Here is a 13458-nt window from a genome sequence, read left to right on the forward strand (position 1 = left end):
TATGTAAATGCAGATGTTTAAATTCACTGGTTAATAGACTTCAGCATATTTCTATGGTGACCGTGTCACATGATTTAGCTGAAATACTTGACCGTTTCCTCACTGAATTAATCTAATATAATAATATAATTAATTATATAATTAATAATTAATTATAATTAATATTATACATTAATACTGGTCTGATGCGGTCACAGTTTGTCTGAGAAACAAGTCTATTAATTTGACTCAAGTGGTCATTAGTCATATAACTGTCATATATGACTGTCCCCAAAACAGTCATATAACTGCAAAACACGATGAGTCTCGACCCTCATTCTGACCCTCATTTACCTCAGTTTGATACTGAATGCAGCCCACACATCAATATAAAGTCACCACTTCAATTTCTGCAATAAAAGCTGCACGATGTACAGATATCAGAACTAATAAACTCATCTCAGCCTCAGCCAACACAACCAGACACCACCAGCCTCTTCACTCACTTTATGATACATTACACCTCCCAAAATCACTAGCTCCAACCATACCAAAAGATGCGTTGAAAGGTATACTGTATATCGATTCCAGCAGGCAATCATGAACTATAAAATTAGTTTTCAAGGTTAGTATCCATCTCTAATCTTTGAATAAAGCAAAGCTAAATGTCCTGTAAATTCTGCAATGTTATTTCGACTATATATATATATATATATATATATACATTTTTTAATGCATTTTTTAATTCAATTTAATATTATAAATGTAACTCATGTCGGCAAACCCAAATGCCCACAAGCAAAAAGTGTTTCTGTGAAAGCTTAAGAAAAAGCAAAGGTTTGAGCCCCAGGGCTGATGTGATTTCTCACAGCACCAGTGATATTTATCATGTAGTAGCAACATTATATGGGTGCCTTTTCGAAAAATAAAAGTTATTAGCATTAGGTAAATCTAGCGGATCACTAATTTAACATCAATCATTCAAACTTGAATTTTGCTCCTGTAACCCAGGTTAAAATCTGTCAAAATATATATTAAATGTTTGTATATTGGTTTTGCTGTCCCTGTCCCTTTAAATTGCCTGTGTGGAGTAGTGCCAGTCAATTGACTGTGCTTAGCCAATCACGCAATTGAGCACAGGTGTTTAATCAGACTGTGGTGTCTTCCTCACTCAGAGGTGTGGGGAAGCCGATCGACAGTTGTGGACAGAACAACTTAACTGGCTGCAGGGAATTCGTCACCGCCATCAGGTTATGTTACACAGAGGAACTGAGATGAATGATGGCGAGCTGAATTACTATGGCTAGGAGCCTAACATCTGAGCAGCATCTACTGAACAGCCATCCTAGTGTTCTGGTAGGAAGGTTGTCTGCAGCCTGTCCCCAACACACGTCTCCATAGACTAGCGCTTCAGTCCCACATGCACATCCTTTCCCTGGACAATAATCAATGGACTTATTAATATAAATTCTCATAAAACTCTTGTGGGTTGTCGTGTTAGTCTTCAAGAAACCAAACATCGCTGGGACAGTTTTTTTTTCCTTTTTTTCTTTTTGTTCTTGTGTGTGGTATTTGCTGTAATTTCTGTTGTCATATCTTACTTGAACAATAACTTCAAAGTGCACTTGATTATAATCTGTTTAACTGCAGTCTGTAAATATTTTGTTTTTTGCTATGTTTTTTCCTTCATTATTTCTGGTTGTAAATATTTTGTTTAATCACTTTTCAATACATGGTACCTTCACCAAATTTAAAATCATGTTTCTGTATTACTGACCACCAGCTCCTGTAGCCGAATTTAGACTTCTGTGATTTAACTAGCCTATATTGTTTATTTCCATAGCTACCTATTCAACTTATTATAGCTAATATTAATTACATAATATTGGCTAACGGGTCCCAGAGACCCGTTACATCTTGGCGAGCCAGCCAGGAGCTGGTTTGTACAGTAACTAACATTTTTATAACAACAGAAACAGTTCATTCAGACTCACCAGTCCGTTTTTTGCGATGGAAGTTTTCGAAGGACTTGGGATAAAAATTCCTAATGCTGTCTTAGTGGATGGGCCGGTTGAAGAGAGTTTTTCTGAAGTTATAGATTTTCTTGATCAATATGGCGACATTAATCGCGATAACATTATTAATGATAGCCAATCCGAATTTAATCATATGCTCGTTGTTGAATTCGCATCGGGGGCGTCATTAGCAAAACTGTCTTCACGACTGCCGTATACATTTATTTCTGATAAAAATAATGAATTCCATATTAAGAATTTATCCCAAATTTACACTTCAAAGTTGGGTGGTTCAAAGACTGATACTTATTTATCTGACCTGAAAGAAATTGCTAAAATGTCTGGAAAAGATTATTCCATGGTCCTTGGTGAAATGATGTCTCAGATACAACAAGCTATAGCACAGCTTCATCCCATTGGTGTAAATGTCCCTAAAATGGAACAAAAGATAGCTGACCAACCAAAAAGACCTTCAGAGCCATCTGTGCCTCCTCCTGTACCAAGTCGAACTTTTGGTCCAGTGTATGCTCCCTTACAAACATCTCTCACTCCACCTGCTTCTGCCTCTCACAGTGCTGGTATGAACAGCACTGGAGGACGATCAATTGCACCTGGTGACCTTAACCCTCCTGAGGTGCAGCACTATGTCGTGAAGCATGTGGTCCGGAGCAGTGATACATCTATGTATGCTACCCATCGGCTGAGACCGTTCTCTGGTAAAGTACCCAGGTCAACCCATGAAATGGACTACGACACCTGGCGGTCTGGTGTCGAATTAGTGCTGCGTGATCCAGCCATCTCTGATCTCCAACGCACCAAACTAATTCGTGATAGCCTGCTTGCCTCCTGCCTGTGACATGGTGAAACATCTAAGTCATGATGCGCTGCCTGATGTGTATCTGCAGTAGCTGGAGTCGGCATATGGCACTGTCCAGGATGGTGAGGAACTTTACGCCAAGTTCATGGACACTTATCAAAATCATGGAGAGAAGCTGTCTGAGTATCTGCAGAGACTCCAGGTGGCACTGCAATGTGCTGTGAGGAGAGGAGGAGTATCTGAGAGAGATATGGATAAATGCTTATTGGCTAAATTCTGCTGAGGGTGTTGGGACAATGGACTGATTTCAGAACTTCAGCTTAAACAAAGGAAATCAAGTCCACCATCTTTTGCTGAACTTTTATTACTCCTGCGAACAGAGGAGGACAGAGAAGCAACAAAGGAGCAAAGAACGAAACAGCACCTTGGAGGAACCAAACAAAAGGTAACCACTCATGCTCAATTTGTAAATAGGCCGGATGAAGAACTAAATTTGTGCACTGCCATAACAAATTTCACCAAGGAGCTTTCACAACAGATGACAGTCATTCAACAACAGCTTGCCGCTCTTAACGCCAGTCAGGCCAACAGATATCAGCCAGTAGCCACGTATTCTGCCTCAAAGCAGTCTGAAACCAGGAAGACGGGGAGAAATGCCAAATTAGCTTCTTCCAATCCAAAACCGGGGTTTTGCTTTTGCTGTGGGGAGGATGGCCACATTAAGCCTCAGTGTGATTCTGATCCGAACCCAATACTGGTTAGCGCCAAGAAAAAGCAGTTTCAAGACAGGCAGCAGAAGTTGCAGAGACAAAATTCATTTGAAAAGAATCATTTAAACTAGCTCTAGTTCCTGGTGTGGGACACCCAGGGGCTGAGCAGGACCAAACTTGTCCCGCCATGAGTAAGCTTCCTGTCAACTGTTCTGTAATGAATATCTCTCCCATCAACCAGTTCAAGCCCTGCACGCACTACTCCATATCGAAGGAGCAGCAGGCCAAAATGTTCCATATCTTGGCTACATTGAAACTACAGTGACTTTTCCTAAAGACTTTGTAGGAAGCATTATCACTGTTCCCACTCTTGCACTTATTGTTCCTGATGTCAGACCAGGATTTCCCACCTCAATCCTAATTGGCATGAACACTCTTGAAATGCTCTACGACCAGTTTCGGCAAAGCGAAAATTCTTCCTTCCAACCATATGCATCCAGTTACAGAGCTGTATTAGAAACTCTCCAAGTGACCTATCAACAAAGCTGCAGCGGCCATCTTGGATTTGTAACTCTGCTCAGTAAATCCTCTGTGCTCATTCCTGTTGGCCACACCGTATTGCTGAAAGGCTCTGCTAAAGTCTCTGCCCCAGCAAGTCAGTATGCTGTCGTCCAACATCCAGATTCAGGCCTGCCGGGTGGTTTGTGCGTTAGCAGCTGTCTTGTCGCCATGCCACTGCGTTTCCCTTACCAAGTACCTGTCATGGTGAGAAACGAATTGGAGCAAGACATCTAGATACAACCTTCGACCATCATAGCAGAGCTGGGAGCGTATGAGTGTATCGTTTCAGAGCAGCATGTGACTAGTTCCTCAGCGCCTGGGACCAACAGCTCTCCATTAGTTTTTAACTTTGGGGAATCGTCATTACCTCTGGAATGGAAGGAAAGGATCACCACCAAGTTGAATGCAATGTCCAACGTCTTTGCCTGAAACACCATATTAATCTCCATGACAACACTCCATTCAAGCACCGAGCAAGACCAATTCATCCTCAGGATATAGAAGCTGTTCGTAAACATCTGAGAGAGCTTCTAGATGCTGGTGTTATTAGAGAATCTGAGTCACCATTCTCGTCACCTATAGTTGTTGTCAAGAAGAAAAATGGAGATATTCGACTATTTATTGACTATCGCAAGCTCAATTTGCAGACTGTAAAGGACGCATATGCATTGCCTAACTTGGAGGAATCATTTTCTGCACTCACTGGATCCAAGTGGTTTTCGGTACTAGACCTCAAGTCGGATTATTACCAAATAGAAGTGGATGAAGCAGATAAACCAAAGACAGCCTTTGTTACGCCTCTCGGATTCTGGGAATTTAACAGAATGCCGCAGGGGGTAACCAACGCACCTTCAACCTTCCAAAGGTTAATGGAAAAGTGTATGGGTGATCTCCATTTGGAAGAGGTTCTTGTGTTTTTGGATGATTTGATCATCTTTTCCAACACGCTTGAGGAGCACGAGAGCCGTCTGCTTAGAGTGCTGAACCGTCTACAAGAGTACGGATTGAAACTATCGCCTGAAAAGTGTAAATTCTTTCAGACATCAGTCAAATATCTAGGACACATTGTTTCTGAAAATGGTGTTGAGACCGACCCAGAGAAGGTTTCTGCACTAAAATCCTGGCCAGTTCCCACTAATCTTAAGACCTTAAAATCCTTCCTGGGATTCGCAGGCTATTACCGCCGTTTCATTAAGGGGTATTCAGCCATTGCAAAGCCTCTCAACGACCTGACCCGTGGATATTCTTCCACAAGAAAGAACTTAAAACCCCTTTACTTAAAAGTCCACCAGTTTGATCCAAAGCAACCCTTTGGTTCTCGGTGGAGCCCTCCTTGTCAACTTGCTTTTACTACCTTGATTGAGAAACTTACCAGTGCACCAGTCCTGGGGTTAGCTGATCCAAAGTGACCTTACATTCTCCATACGGATGCGAGCACCATTGGACTGGGTGCAGCACTCTATCAAGAGCAACACTCCAATCTTCGGGCTATTGCTTTTGCAAGCCGAGGACTTTCATTAAGCGAAAGTCGTTATCCAGCTCATAAACTTGAGTTTTTAGCATTAAAGTGGAGCGTGACAGAAAAATTTCAGGACTATTTGTATGGTGCCAATTTTACTGTGGTTACCGACAGTAACCCTCTTACTTACATCCTGACATCAGCCAAGCTGGATGCAACAAGTCATCGGTGGTTGGCTGCCCTCTCCACATTTTCCTTCAAGTTGCAATATAGGGCTGGACGACAGAATCTGGATGCGGATGCCCTTTCCCGTCGCCCACAGGAAGACTCGCCCTGTGGCGAATCCGATCAAGAACTCCTCAATCAGTTCACCAGACAACATCTTTCAGATCCTGGCGCCCCCTCAATTCCATCTGAGGTTGTCAATGCCATTTGCCAGAGTTGCCTCATCAGAACGGAAGCAGCAAGCACTTTGATCGAGTCCCTGTCCATCATGGCGGACGTTCTTCCTGAGAGCTATACAAAAGATCCTGGGCTGTCTGTAGTTACTACTTTGTCCCATCTTGAGCTCCGGGACAAACAGAGGTCTGACCCAAATCTCCGGGAAGTCATATACCAGATGGAGACAGGTGAGAAAGTTCCTCCTACTGCCAGGGAGGGGCTGCCTGAGATCTCTTTGTTGCTGAGAGAAATCAACAAGCTCAAACTGGTCGAAGGTATTCTCTACAGAAAACGACAAGACAATGAACAGACTTCATATCAACTTGTCCTGCCTGAAGAACTTCGTTCCACAGTTTTGCAGAGTCTTCATGATGATATGGGTCACATGGGGATAGAGCGCACATTAGACCTTGCTCGCACCCGGTTCTATTGGCCCAAAATGTCTGCTGACGTAGAGCACAAGATAAAGACTTGTGGACGGTGCGTTCGTCGTAAAGCTGTTCCTGAGAGAGCCGCTCCTCTCATCAGTATTCAAACTTCCAGACCACTTGAACTCATCTGCATGGATTTCCTCAGCCTTGAGCCAGACACTAGCAACACTAAAGACATCCTTGTGTTAACAGACCACTTCACCAAATTTGCCTTAGCCTTTCCAACCCCAAATCAGAAGGCTAGGACGGTGGCCAAATGTATGTGGGACAACTTTATAGTATATTATGGGATACCAGAACGACTTCATACAGACCAAGGGCGGGACTTTGAGTCCAAACTGATCAAGGAATTATGTGAAGTGGCTGGAATCAAGAAGTGTCCGCAAGGAAATCCGGTAGAAAGATTCAACCGTACTTTGCTCAACATGTTGGGGACTCTGGAAGCAAAACAGAAAACAAAATGGAAAGACTTCGTCAAACCCTTGGTACACGCTTACAACTGTACAAGGAATGAGACAACAGGATATACACCATACGAACTGATGTTTGGACGTTCTCCTTGTCTTCTGGTCGACTTGGCTTTTGGTTTACCGCTGAGTGGAAAAAAACATCAATCTCATTCACAGTATGTCCAAAATCTAAAGTCCCGGTTGAAAGAAAGCTATGATATTGCCTCAAAGAACGCCGTTAAAGCATCTGAAAAGAACAAGGTCCGCTTTGATCAAAGAGTCATCCCTTCAAAGTTAGAGCCTGGAGACCGAGTGCTTGTGCGCAGTGTTCGATTGAGAGGTAAACACAAGCTGAGTGAAAAGTGGGAGCAGGACATCTACGTTGTGGTGGATCAAGCTGGAGACCTACCAGTCTATACAGTGAAGCCAGAGCGTCGTGATGGTCCTAAACGTACGCTTCACAGAGATTTTTTCTTACCATGTGGTTTTCGCCGTTGTTGATGAAGGGTCCGAGAGTGAGCACTTACCTGAAGAAGAGACGTTACCTGTGACCCCTGACCACTTACCTGAAGCTGAAGAATCTGTAGCACCTGTTGAAACTGACTTATCTGAACATCCACTTCAGTCTGAACTCGAGGAAGAAGAGTCTGTCGACCTTGAGACGTCAGTCCCTAGTGTCTCTGAGCCCTTAAACTTTGATTTAACCCTTGATTCTGTAGAACCAGAACCCGGTCCAAGACGTTCGGTGCGTCAATGATTACCGCCTGAAAGGTTGCAATACAGTTCGCTTGGTAATCCCCTGATATCTGTGGTTCAAACTTTTTTACACCGTATATCAGATGCTTTAAACCCTGCGTCTACCACCAGTTCAGTTATTCACATGGTTTAACATGCAACGGGACGTGCATGGGTTTAATGGGGGAGGGTGTAACCCAGGTTAAAATCTGTCAAAATATATATTAAATGTATGTATATTGGTTTTGCTGTCCCTGTCCCTTTAAATTTCCTGTGTGGAGTAGTGCCAGTCAATTGACTGTGCTTAGCCAATCACGCAATTGAGCACAGGTGTTTAATCAGACTGTGGCGTCTTCCTCACTCAGAGGTGTGGGGAAGCCGATCGACAGTTGTGGACAGAACAATTTAACTGGCTGCAGGGAATTCGTCACCGCCATCAGGTTATGTTACATAGAGGAACTGAGATGAATGATGGCGAGCTGAATTACTATGGCTAGGAGCCTAACATCTGAGCAGCATCTACTGAACAGCCATCCTAGTGGTCTGGTAGGAAGGTTGTCTGCAGCCTGTCCCCAACACACGTCTCCATAGACTAGCGCTTCCGTCCCACATGCACATCCTTTCCCTGGACAATAATCAATGGACTTATTAATATAAATTCTCATAAAACTCTTGTGGGTTGTCGTGTTAGTCTTCAAGAAACCAAACATCGCTGGGACAGTTTTTTTTTCCTTTTTTTCTTTTTGTTCTTGTGTGTGGTATTTGCTGTAATTTCTGTTGTCATATCTTACTTGAACAATAACTTCAAAGTGCACTTGATTATAATCTGTTTAACTGCAGTCTGTAAATATTTTGTTTTTTCCTATGTTTTTTCCTTCATTATTTCTGGTTGTAAATATTTTGTTTAATCACTTTTCAATACATGGTACCTTCACCAAATTTAAAATCATGTTTCTGTATTACTGACCACCAGCTCCTGTAGCCGAATTTAGACTTCTGTGATTTAACTAGCCTATATTGTTTATTTCCATAGCTACCTATTCAACTTATTATAGCTAATATTAATTACATAATATTGGCTAACGGGTCCCAGAGACGCATTACACTCCACTCATTAATACTGTATGCCTGCTATTATAAATATAAATATCATGCTTTGGGTGTGTTTCATATAGTAATGTGCCTAGTAATGTGACCTGAAGATGTTAGGTCTGTAAGTTGTATGACCTATAACATACTATTAGGTATACAAATAAATCATGAATTGTCAGTGTCATTGGAAAGCCATTAATGAAGAGTCTTCTTCAAACTGGACTTAAGAAAATAATGACAAAGTACACAAAGAGTGCATTCCATTTGCTATGACTAACAATAAAAATTCTAGCACAGTATTCAAAAACTCTAGAATATGACCTAAATAAAGGGGAGTGTTTACTGTACCCGAAGGATGCTGACTTCCACTGTCGGTTTGGCACAGGTCTTCTGCACACGGCTGATCTGAGGCTGCTGGGACTGTCTGTCATTTCCACAGGAAGAGAGGCGTGTCTTCTGCAGACAGAAACACAACAGACTACAGACACTTCACAAGAGTCTGCAGCAGAACGTCCAAGCTGACGCTACTCTAATTAAATCCAAGTCTTTGCGGAGCGGGACAGCTGCTGTCACCATCACGAATGTGATGCTCCCAAAAGAAATTCAAACACCTAGCAGGGTGTTAGCAACCACTCAGAATAATAAGGGCAAGCACTCACAGGGTAATGTGGAGAATAATGGACATCACGTTTAAAATGTTTTAAAATTCAGAAAATAATTACCATCACCAATACAATAGAAGTAAACATACAACATACCTGACGATTCTGGTACTGCCATATTCTGACCTGAAATACAAAAATAATTTATCAGAAAAAACAAAACAAAAAAACATAAGCAGAGAAGAACAAAATCAAAATCACATTTAGACTCACACAGTGAAATGGAAAACATTCACTGTTTTTTTAACAAGTGCCACTACAGAATTAGAATGACAAATTCCAGCATATATTTCTGGAATTAATTTTCTGCACTGTATTCGTACATAGAGTACTGCATCTGTGACGTCAAAACCCAGAAGACTAATGTGCCACTGATTCCCCTTGAGTTTTTATAACGGGTTTTTGTTTTAAAACTCATGAGTAAAATAAGGTCTTTGGTAAACATAACTTGACGATACTTGAAGACAGTGTTGGGGAAAGTTACTTTTAAAAGTAATGCATTACAATATTGCGTGAATCCCTAAAAAAGTACCTACTTACTTTACTTAGTTGCTTTTTAATTAAAAAGCAATGCGTTAGGTTACTTTTGCGTTACTTTTTAAATATGAGCAGGGCTTGATAGTTTTTAATATAAGAAGTATTTTTATACCAAATATAAAAGCCCTTTCATGACAAAAAGTGTAATAAACCTAAAAATGAAGGAAAAATAAATTCATGTCTGTAGAGTAGAACACAGGAGAAGGCTCAACACTCTTCAGCAAAAAAAAAAAAAAAAAAAAGCACAATTGTTAGTTTATCTATTATTTCACTGATTTAATTCATTTTGATGAATACTTTTTTTTGTGAGTAGGATGAATTAATGCAGTCACATTTATTCACAGTGCACACGTCGCTTCTGCACTTCAGATTTCTCCCAATATGGGGACAGGAGAATTGTCAGTCATTAAACAGGAAAAAAGTAACTGGCATTACTTTTTTGAAGATAAAAACAAAATTTAAAAGTAATGCGTTACTTTACTTGAAAAGGAGTAGGAGGATGCTTAGGTAGCTAGCTTGAAGCCAATGGGGCTGTCAGTAAGAACAGGTCCAGTCTAGTCACTCTGATGTTAAGGTCTTTATTTTCCTTACAAATCAGGTGTGGGTGTGTATGTAGGGGTGTATGTGTGTGAGCGTGTGGTTTCTACAAAAGGACAGAATTACAATGATTTAGTTAACAATAAACATAACATTGAATTCACAGGAAATAACGTAATTTAAACAATGCATAAGGCCATCTACTCAAACTAGAGTTCTCAAATACATATCTAAATAACTAAAGAACATGCTTAAGCAGGAAATACAGCAAAATAAACACATTTAGGACAAACTTAAGAAATACAGAATAATAGTTAAGTGTCACACAAAGCACTTACATGGTCAAATACACACACACACGCAGGGAAAAAACTAAGGAGAAAAAACTCAGTCCTCTGCACTATAGCCGCACTGGGTTGTACATAATAATTAACTCAAATGATATATAGGGAATTTGAATAATTAATCAGGAATATGATTAATATATATATATCATATTACAGTTGCATTAAAATTATTGAAGATGAAAAATAGGTCAATTGTATATATTAATAACTCATCACAAGGCACTGTAATTTACTCATTAATATTTCAATATTCTATTCTTCATATCAATTATTGTGATATCTTTTACTAGAAATTAATGTAAATCAAACGTGGTTCGTCCAGCAAACGGCCGTAAGATTAACTTATTAACTCTCAGTAACGCTATCACTTCTTATAATTCCAGGACAAATAGTTTCTGGCCATGAAACCATTCTCCTGTCCTTATAAAATTTAGATTACCTAAAAGTAACAAATAAGCTTTGTAGCTAAGATCGACATTTCATTGACTTTGTAACATGAGCAACTTAGACAGACAATCTGGAGTATATGGAATTTAATAATTGAACTAATAATACATCAAACTACGATTTATACAGAGTAAATACGCGTACGACAATATAGACAGTAAACTTTGTACAAGACATAACGGAATCCAAATGAGGGAGAGGGAGAGAGAGAGAGAGAGAGAAAGAGAGAGAGAGAGAGGATGAATGAGAGAATAGGCGTGATCACAGAATCACGCGCTCAGTTATGCAAACTCACAGACAGTAACCCTTGAAAGACAACAACTGATCAAATCATAGACAAACTTTAAGCAGCATTTAAATCTCCATAGAGAATGATACTTGCATGGTTCTCTTTGTGTATGCGAAAGACGAGCGTGCGTGCAGCGTGCGTCGGTCTGGGCGTGTTCTCTCGTGTCTTCTGGGGCAAGCAGACTTGCGTGAAGTTTTGAAGGTTCAAAGAAGAGATTCAGAGTTCTTTCTCGTAGGGAGGCGAATATGAGAGTAAAACTTAGTAAAGAAAAAAAACGAAAAGGAAAGAAATAAAAGCTCCCGGAGGAGCCATGGGAGTGGCTGTTTTCTCAGATGAAGTGCTTTTTTTTTTTTACTTTTCGTGTTAGTCGTTTTATAGAGGGACTTGGTTCACGCCTCTGTTCGCGCGAACAACCAATGAATGTCCAAAGATCTGAAGCGGGAAAAGTTCCTTTGTCTCTGGGGAGACGCCCACTCTAATAAGTTCTGTCTTATAACGTTTCAGTAGTGATATTCCAGCCAGTTCGTAATTCCAGATTAATACATTTACATTAGCTTATAAAGAGTTGGGTTTATATGCTTGGATTCAAAATCTACAAACTTTGGGGTTTGCATTGTTTTAGATTCAACGAACCGTGATTCATTAGTTCAGAACCCATGAATCGATGACCTGCATATCCGTTACAGCACAGTGCATCCATGTGCACCAGAATGAAGGTGCTGCGGGCACAGGTGCAATTTATAGTGTCCTAATTGGCTTGAGATCAGGTGGGTGGAGCTAGAAGTTAATAGTAAATTAACAAGACAAGAGGGGTGTGGCACATGCTTGGCACCTTGAAGCTTAAGGACACACAGCTTTTCAGTATTACTAGTTACTTGCAAAAAGTAATCTGATTACGTAACTCGCGTTACTTGTAATGCATTACCCCCAACACTGCTTGACGATATTTTGCTCTACAACATAATTTACATACCCCCATAATGAAAACACAGTTAATTTAGTTAGATTGGGGTAGTTAATGATTTATTTATTTTTAAATAATGTTTATAATGAATGTAAGTAACTATATAAGATTTGTGTTTTGTGTGCAGTTTACACTGTACATTGTTCAGTTACATTTACCACAGACCTTATTTTGCTCATGACTTACAAAACCCCATTATAAAAACCCACAGTAAAATCCAAAGGGAAACCATTGTTGGATTAGTTTTCTGGGTTTTGAGGTCACGGCTGCAGCACTCTGTACTGTCAGCATCTGTGGCCATGACCCACCTCACATATTAGTGTTCAAATGTCAAATATCAACTCCAGTGTATGCAACATTGAGGGTAAAACGCCTGCGGTTCTGTTACAACAGAAGCCATTAGAGGTGAGTCTCCTCTCAGCTGCCCACTGCACTATTTGAAGACGCCTCTGTAATAAACGTCAGGTCACTCCAAGAGTAAAGACACAATGAACACATCGGCCACTGCTCTGATTTACTGCTTGCTTCCTGTGTTATACATAACTTCTTAAATGTCCATTAGTTCCTCACATAAAGTGAAAATTGAATTCAATTTTATTAAATGTGCACTTGTAATCTAAAAGTATATTTTTAAGGGAAGCCCATTTGTGAAATTGTCTCAGAATTACTGCTGACAGTAGAAGAAATATGTAGAAATTCATCAGTGTTTTCAATCAAACAGCTGCAGCAGTAATTCAAGGCGTACTGCCAGCAAGGCATACTGCCAGCAACTTGAAGCAGTTGCCTGTTGTATGTGGCTCCCCAGCTGGTGGCTGAGGCGTCTTTGAATACCACAGCATGCCTGGATACCTGTTCTAGGGGCACCCCTGCCCAAAGGAGAGAGATCCATCCACGGGCTGAATATTCTGTGGCAGACCAATGTAATCTGAATCCGGTGAGTACCACGTAGCCCACCCCTGGACTCGGCCATGAAGCAAGTGCTGAAG

The 13458-nt window shown here is 40.7% G+C and overlaps 1 protein-coding gene across 3 annotated transcripts in view; it reads right to left on the minus strand.

Moving 5' to 3' along the window:
* Positions 1 to 13458, minus strand: part of LOC132129747 (IQ motif and SEC7 domain-containing protein 1-like) — a 144733-nt gene that overhangs the window by 114014 nt on the left and 17261 nt on the right. For all 3 annotated transcript variants that reach the window (XM_059541464.1, XM_059541463.1, XM_059541469.1), the window contains exons 2-3: positions 9448 to 9477; positions 9038 to 9145 (exon numbers count right to left, since the gene is read on the minus strand). In XM_059541464.1, the coding sequence (XP_059397447.1) occupies positions 9038 to 9145; positions 9448 to 9477 (138 nt within the window). The remainder of the gene's footprint in view (positions 1 to 9037; positions 9146 to 9447; positions 9478 to 13458) is intronic.

This window comes from Carassius carassius, chromosome 46, assembly GCF_963082965.1.
Source record: "Carassius carassius chromosome 46, fCarCar2.1, whole genome shotgun sequence".
NCBI lineage: Eukaryota > Metazoa > Chordata > Actinopteri > Cypriniformes > Cyprinidae > Carassius > Carassius carassius.